The sequence below is a fragment of the Branchiostoma belcheri genome, unplaced genomic scaffold (genome assembly GCF_001625305.1).
Source record: "Branchiostoma belcheri isolate BF01 breed outbred unplaced genomic scaffold, Haploidv18h27 scaffold347, whole genome shotgun sequence".
Taxonomy (NCBI): Eukaryota; Metazoa; Chordata; class Leptocardii; order Amphioxiformes; family Branchiostomatidae; genus Branchiostoma; species Branchiostoma belcheri.
The window spans coordinates 64,830-73,328 of NW_017803962.1; the positions used below are offsets into that span (position 1 = coordinate 64,830).

Here is an 8,499-nt window from a genome sequence, read left to right on the forward strand (position 1 = left end):
CTGAAGCTGTGGCCTTGGGTCTTCATCGTGGGTCAGTGTGTATGGCTGAAGCTGTGGCCCTGGGTCTTCATCATGGGTCAGTGTGTATGGCTGAAGCTGTGGCCCTGGGTCTTCATTAATGAAGGTGACAGGCCATACCTGTACCGTGGTAGCGTTCGTACAAGCAGATAACAACCACCCATACCAACACTATGAGGAGGGACACAGCAACAGACATGATGACGGCATTGACGTAGCAACTGTAATCTTCCTCGGTGAGGATTGGGCCAAAACTTGGACGAGTGACAATGTCAGTTCCAGTTGTAGCCTGGCTTGTTGTAGCCTGGTACTCGGAGCCTGGGGTGGCGTTTGTGTGTGGCATCTCTGTGAGGATGGTGTTGTTGTACAGACTGGTGTGGTGAGTATGCGGACCTGTTGTGGTGGACATTTCGTCACATCTCCCCGACCTGATGTCCTGTGGTGACCAGTCCGTGTCGGTCTGACTGATGTCCTTCCTCACGGTGGCAAGCAGAATTCCGCTCAGGTTGGCAGGCGATGCACACCTCAGGAAGTCACGGTCAAAGATGTGATTCAACTCTGGCAGATGACAGATGAACCAGGTGAGATTGGCGTTACACTTCAGCGGGTTTTTTGCTAGGTAAAGCCGTAGCGCCTGTTTGTGACTCAGACGCAGGACTTGGCTGTCGATCGTGGTGATGCGGTTTGTTTTCAGGCTTGCAAACTTCAGTGCTGTAAGCGGCAGGAGTGCGTCGACGGGCACAGAACGCAGACGGTTCTTGTTCAACTTCAACCTCGCAAGGAGAGGTAGGCCGCGGAATGCATGCTTGGATATGACAGAAATGGCATTCCTTTCGAGGTTGAGGTTTGTTACCCTCTCAAGCCCAAGGAAGGTGTCAGGTTCTGAGGATAAACAAAACAGAATATTGTAAGATATTTTACGTTTTAAATTTTTTGATAGCACATGTATGTGTTGATTATCAAGAATAAGTAATCATTGATGAATCATCATGTAATAATCTTGTATATACTAGTAGTATAATAGTTTTACTCCTTTTTGTGTCTGCCAAAATACTAATATGTATAATTCAGCAACAATGTCTTTTAAATTAGTATTAATATTGTTTCGATTCATAACAATAGTGTATTGTTATGAATTGAAACAATAGTAAACCAATCTTGAAGATGGCAGCAACAAAAAAAAACACATAAATTTGAACCAGATGGAACTGAATAGATTATTAGCTGGCAGAATCAATCTGGTCAACTTTACACTTGTATAAGCCACCTACCAAAGTGGATTGCAGGTGAGAAGGATACATGTAGGTGGCAGATCAATTCAGTAAAGTTAATCTATAAATTCAGCTGAGCTCGATCCGGTACAAATTTATCTTAGTGGGGAAGGGGCCTACAACATAACATACCGGTAATTCATTTATTTATATCAGTCATTTTACATGTAGATCATTTTCTGCTATTTCTAAATCAAACATACTAGACAGTGTTATTGAGGATTCATATTACTTATAAAATAAGGAAATTTTCAAAAAAGCAACAAAATTAAATATCAGGAGCCCAAAATACACATTTTTGTCAACATACCAAGACTGGAGATACGGTTGTCACTGAGGGAAAGGGTTTTCACCAATGGCAGACCTTGGAAAGCCCCTGGCTGCACCGTGGACACGTTGGACTGCATGATCCAAAGGTTCTGTACTTCTGGGCTGTTGGGGAAAGACCGCTCCAAAATGGTAGAGGAACGGAGATTCTTGATGAAGATCGATCGCGTGGCTTTGTCGAAGCCAGTTGGTATGGCGTCGAGACATGCGGGGAAGCTGTACGTTCCTCCGTACCCAATCCAGCTGCAGGGGGACCCCGCCCAGTTTTTATCTGGACAGTGACAGATGACTACTCTTCCAAACAGATACAGGGTTTGGGAGCGACAGCTGTCAGGGCACCGTAAAGCTGGCGCCGACACGAGCAGTAGCTGATTGGAAACCAGGAGTAGGAAGTACAGCAGTGCCTTGTTTTGTGCCATCGTGTTTACAGACTTCTGTTCGCTTGTTGGCTGCAACACGCACCGAGCCGTTAAATGTTTATGTACCAGATATAATGACGTTATGTACACGTACATGATACATTTTTGTAGGTCTGGTTGAAAATCATGATGTTTTACAAGAGGTTATATTAAATATTTAAGTCTGAGGCGCATGTATTTCAATGGGATTGGAGTCCCAGGATCAGAAATACCCACCTGCCCCCTGTATAATGGTATGGTCCAAAAAGTGGTCGGTTATTCTGATAATCGACCACTTTTGAAGTTAGGGCCCGATAACCAATAGGAAATGGAGCCTTCTGATTGGTCGACGTTTTCTGGCTATATAACAATATATACATTGTACTAGTATATAGAATACAACATGGGGGTGGTAGAACACAGCAGCATACAATCATTAAAGAACAAAATCTTTTAAGGGGGCCTGCATGTCCTTTTTCTTAAGGTGTAATCAGGTCTTTCTAGTCTATGTAATCCGTAGGCAACCTCAAAAAAAAATCAACGTAATTCATAATAGTACCTTAGCCGCAAAGCGTAAAGTCATAATCTGAGCTCTGAGACTTTAATTCAATTTGTATTTCCATGCAATAAGAATGTATAGTCCCTTTTCTGAAAATTGAGGCAAAGCACCAGATCCTGTCATACCCCTGGCAGCCAGGTTTTCCTCTCCTGTCTACCGTTTTCCCATCGAGATAGATCTGCTTTCGATTCTGCTCCATCATTCTGACAGTTCCACGGATTTGTTTCCTTTTACCAGCTCTGCCGAGCAGCCTGATATGTACACATGGTCCTCGTGACCAGCGGAGTAAACGATATATGCAGAGGCTTCGGTCAGTCCGGTGTGTTAAACTGTTTGGCGTAGACTCTGAGAGAAAGGTCATCATTTTCACGACTGGGTGGACAATGGTGCTAACATTTGTAGAACGACCATCAGAACCGCCGTAGGCAGCATGGCGGCAGAACGTACTGCGCCTGTGCAGAATCCCGATTTTTCACTTTTTTCGTTGGATTTTTGGTCAACGTTGCATTAGAATTTTGCTTGTTGCAGACGATATTTTTTCCGACATAAGGTTTGGAAACTACAGACGGAGTGTCAACCTTATATGCGCGAATACAACCTTATATGGGACATTCTGCGGAAATGCTATGCACAATATATTACGGATTTTGCGCAGGTGCAGTACGTTCTGCCGACGTGCTGCCGTAGGCTGGGGAGACTGACATTCAACAGCCCTCACAGCTTCTACTACACTACAGTGAAATCGACCTTTTCAGAGTTTGAAATTAATAATCCAGCCCTGTTAGTGTTAAGGGTGTATCGGTTGCCTTGGTTCTGGAGCCTTAATGCGCTTTGCCCTTTTGTGTTAATGGTACCGAACTGTTCTCAGCTCAAGTTTGGCTTGCCCATGTGTCAGTGCTGCTTTCATTCTGTTTTCATTAAACACTGAGACACTGACAGTCCCTTGGCCATGGCCATATTCAAGAGCAACAGTAGATATATGTAGTGGTGCATACCTAAACCCACATTAAGGTTCAGGTCCGGATTCAAGTCCAGAGGCTTAGGTTCAGTTCCGGACTTGTAAGTCCGGACCTAAACCCATGGCATATACAAAATTGCATGTTGCCAACCTTGCAAATTGTCTGGGTGAAACTTTGGCCACATAACATGGAGGCCAACACTTGACGATGCCCGATGGCAATGTTTTCTTCATTTTGCAGCAAAGATTTTGCAATCTACAGATGGTTTTAGGTGGTTTGGAAAGAAAAGGGGTTTGTGATATGGTCTTTTATGGTAATAAGTCCGGACTCGGTTCTTGACTTTTAGGTTTTTTTTTACTTGAACCTAAACATTATTCCAAGTCCGGATCCAAGTCCAGTGAACCGGTATGCATCACTAGAAATATGTATGTAAAGAGTGCATTTTCTCACGATCTGCTCAGGAAAAAGGCAGTCATTTCATGAATTAATTAAATCAAGAAGAAAAAAAAATCTTTTATCCATTTCATGTATCAATGCCAGCCAGGTACGACTACCAGTGCTTGGTTCATAGTCGCAGGAAAGAGACAAGTTAAGGGGGATATCAGCATAACCCCGTCATTTCTGATTGATAAAATTATGGATGTGCAGGCCTAAGGGTTCTCACCAGGATTTTTTCAGCATAGGGGTCAGGTACAGAAGGGCAACTTGGGTGGCGCAAGTCGCGCATTAACCCGAAAAAAAAATTGAAACTCATAACCCCCTAGCCTGAGACACCATTTCTCACTTTTTGATGGGCAGATCTTGTGAAGTTAAGGTTTTCCCTTTGCTAAAGCTTAATATTCTTAAGTAATGTTTTCATTTTTTAGAAAGATTTATCAATTTTCTTCCAAAAAAACACCCCTATGCTGGTTGAAAGACAGCATAGGGGGTCCAAATCACAGCATAGGGGGCCCCTATGCTCAAAAGGCCTGGCGAGAACACTGAATTGTGGCCATATGATAATGTGAGAGAATGCTCAGCCTTGCATGATCCATGACAACAAGTGGAAGATAACTTTCTGGTCTTGCACGTAATTCACACAACTGTTGTGACGCTTCCGTTTACACAGCTGCCACTAGGCACTGTGGTGATTAGGTACAAACTGAAACACATCCTTCTGGTGTTCGAGTCACATTCATAAATAACAAATTTTACTATAATATGTAGTACTATTAGTAACCTTTTGGCATCATAAATGTCTGAGTGATCATGAACTTCAACTGATTACCATATTGCACATTTTTATGCATATTTATTACAAGCATAACAACATATTATGCACAACGAGATATGATGATGATGATGCACAACAAGGGCAACAAGTATTAAATTTTCCTAGTTTACACTTGAGGAGGTGTTTATCAACAAGGAAAGAGGGAATAGGACCTCCACCGGTCTGCAAGACTCTGCATTATATTTAGATTTGTTATGAAATGATGCATTATAAAATGACGTGCATTTTTATCTATCAAGTTAAATTCTTTACTCCCAAGTCTGAAGTTCAAGGTTCAAAAAACATGTGCAAGTAGCAAGGAGGTTTAGCTTGGTGCAATGTGCAACCTGAAGTGGTCAATGCACCCTCAGTACATGCCTTCAAACTATTAAGGTTTGACCAGTTCATGGAGAACATATTTTGACCATCCACCAAAACACATTGTCCGGTTGTGGCAGTCGGTTGAAGAAAGTTTAACATCTTACCATGATCTTACCTCACAGGACCGTAGACTAAACTCTACTATACTTTATAAGAACCTCCTCGGTTATAGTTTCCACCAAGACGATATATACACTAACACGTATCGTGGAGCTAGAGAAAAGAGACGACTAGGGTGGCACCAACGCTACCAGCAAGCCGCCACAACAATTCACAAAGCAGCAAAATTTACATGTGACTCTGCATACTTACGCCCTGTATTCCGGCCATGATCAAAACTAGCCCCCGAAGCCAGCTCCTGAGGCTTGAGGTTGGAAAATCAGCGTCTAGTGTAGATATTGCACGCCCAGAGTGCCATGGAGAGATTTATCTGCACTAGAATTTGTGAAACTGAAACCCACACATTCCGCGCCATAAATCCTGACTCTGACCTTTGTTGACCCGTTTGTGTTAACCTCTCGACAGCGTCCCCTGGCGGTTTGTCATCCAACTGCACCCCATGTCCAGCCTTCGATCTCTACACCTTCTCGTCCCTTTTCATGGTGATAGTGAACGTCTCACCCAAAAAGAATGATATTTCAATCAAAATGATGCTCCCAGTTCATACAATCAACGTCAATCAGTCGATGAAAACTGCTCGGTGTTCAGTAGAAGTTTGAATTCGGTGCCATTCCACATGCTGACCAATCACAATGACGATCTTCGTCACTTGTCTAGAAATTGACCAATCAGCGTGGAGCAAGTTGAGCAAAACAAAATGGTGGACAAGGAGTGAGTTCAGTGCTTCCGAATCACAGTTTTTGCCGATTTGTGCATGTTTTTTTTCTTCTCAACGACACCGTTGTGGTATTTTAGGTATGTAACTTTATTATTCATTTCTGGTGCTTTTGTCTACATTTTAACTAGCGCGTGAGCGTCGTTCGGCAGCTACTTTTGCATGATATACAGCACAGCAGATTCGAGAGGAAGGGGGAAAGGATCTCCTTGACTAGACTGGCATTTTTGATTTAGTAACCACGGCGGGTTCAAAAGCAGTAGAATTCAGTCAAATAGTGAGGATGATATTTAGCCAATGGAGTTTGGCCACCGCAGAGTTCATTCATCCTCATTCGGAGAGGGCAAAATTATTTATTATTGGGTTCCTTAATTATCTACTCATATATTTCTGACAGTTGTGAGCAATGTGTTGCAGGGCTCGAAATTCATTTTTTTGGAATAGGTGCACTGGTGCACCCAACCTAAAAAATTATGTGCACAAAAAATATTTTAGGTGCACCATGTAAGATAATATATAATTATGTTTCATTCTGGTTTCAAGAAAAGTACTATAACAATGATAATTTGTATTATTTTTTCTGACACTTAGATGTTAAGAATATGCTGTAACTACTACACATTTAACATATTTATATACGTTAAACCTAAGAAAATATTTGGGTGCACTGGTGCACCCACAGAAAAAAAATTATGTGCACAGCTCCAAATTTGGGTGCACTAAGGTGCACATGTACCCAGTATTTCTAGGCTAGCCCTGTGTTGTGAAGGTTCTACAGTTGGTCACCATGCTGATTTGTATTTCAAACAGGAAAGAAAAGTCTGATTGAACTGAATATAAGATAAGGTGACAAATATTATGTTGAATATTATGTTGAACTTTTAATAAATCAGATGAGAGTTCAACAAGAATGTATGCAGGTAATATTATGTAATATGCCCCGGGCCCAGCAGGTGCCCCATGCCAGTAGGCCAGTACTAGTCAAAAGTGACAGTGGGGGGTTTATAGGCGCTACCAACTGACCCAGCCAACCCAAGGGGTCTAGACCTTTAATATAATCTCCAAGCAGATCCCTTTCAAATTGGCCAGGCATGTACGTATATCCATTAGCCAGAGAAGGTCGCCGGCCACCGACGGTGGCCGGGGGTAGCAACAAAAAAAAAAACCAGCCATATATAAAAAGCTAACGATCATTCCCCACAACCTCTGCTTGGAGACTAGACCTTTTTGGTTAGGAGACGAGTACAATCAGCTACTCTTTACTCTCGATTAAACGTACCGGTACGTTTATTTTTTTTCGCCTTGAAATCCGCCCGGTACGTTCTTATTTTAGACGGTACGTTTATTTTTTTTTCAGAATCAAAAAAAGTTCCGGGCAAAAAAGTACGTAACTGCAGAGTTAAAATGTCACGAAAGGCACATGTCTGGACGTAAAAAGGAAGTTCCTACTACAAATAATACATTTAAGTCTTTTTGTAGGAGCTTGTTGCGTTATTCTAGCGGGAACTTTTCATGTTTTGTCGTTAGTTCTGCCAGTACGCAAGAGGATCCGACAAGACCGGGGGTGGCCGCTCCGGTGTTGAACGGCCTTGAATAAACTCTCGTGTCCCTTTTTTGTTGGCCCGAACATCCACCCGGTACGATCTCATTTTGGACGGTGCATATAATAATTTTTCAAAATCGGGGCATAGTTAACAGCATTGAAAGTACATGCCCTTTGGAGAAAACATCTTTTTCTGGGTGCAAGTTTTTGGAAAGCCACGATGCCCGGACACAGCCGCCCAAAGTAGCGGCCACTTTGCAACATGTCAAATATGCACGGGCAGAACTTTACTGACACCAAACGTACGGCAGATTTACTGAGTCATCGTACTTGTACTTTTGTAGGGAAAAGATAACCTCTTTTTTTCAAAAAGGTAAGTAATATTTTGGAACACGTAGCAGGTCGGAGATATGACTCTAGCGTTACTAGAAATAATTTGGGGGGGAGGAACATGTGCTTGCACATTACGTGTTTCAAGTATTCCTTTTTCCAACGAAAATATGAAAATAATACCAGACAAGAGTGTATTTTAGCATAATAAATCGTATTTCTCACAAAAATTCCAAAATCCTACCAGAGAAATGACAATTCAAGCTGGAAATAGTCCGTTCTGAATGGCGCACACTTGAAAACTTCCCACGATGTGGAAGAGCCTACTTTGAGTGTGGGGAAGCTATGATTTTTAAATGTGAATAAAACTCTTTCTTAAAAAATCACATATGGATGTTACATTATGGAAGAGTTGAGTAATTCTTAAAAAGGTGTTGACATGACAAAACTTGCAATCTATTCATATCAAGTACACATCAAAATGTTTTAAAATATTCATGTCCCCCTACTAGAGAATGAACCATTCTTCCAAGCCCCGCCTCCCTTCATTTGCATACTAACACAAACTTCAAAGCTTGCTACATTTTGTAAGTGAAACCTGAGACCCTTGAGATTGTGGCAGTCCG

General features: G+C 42.1%; 1 protein-coding gene across 1 annotated transcript; it reads right to left on the reverse strand.

Moving 5' to 3' along the window:
- Positions 1-49: 49 nt before the first annotated feature.
- LOC109475728 (adhesion G protein-coupled receptor A2-like) lies at positions 50-2,035 on the reverse strand. Its single transcript, XM_019776490.1, has 2 exons — positions 1,600-2,035; positions 50-900 (listed from the first exon to the last, which is right to left on the reverse strand). The coding sequence occupies exons 1-2, from the start codon at positions 2,033-2,035 to the stop codon at positions 116-118; spliced, it is 1,221 nt and encodes a 406-aa protein (XP_019632049.1). The 3' UTR covers positions 50-115.
- Positions 2,036-8,499: the final 6,464 nt, after the last annotated feature.

Coding starts and splice junctions, on each gene's coding strand:
- LOC109475728 (XM_019776490.1), bottom strand. CDS start 2,035: ATGGCACAAAACAAGGCACTGCTGTACTTCCTACTCCTGGTTTCCAAT. Junction 901..1,599: donor CAACCGTATCTCCAGTCTTG/GTATGTTGACAA, acceptor GTTTATCCTCAG/AACCTGACACCTTCCTTGGG.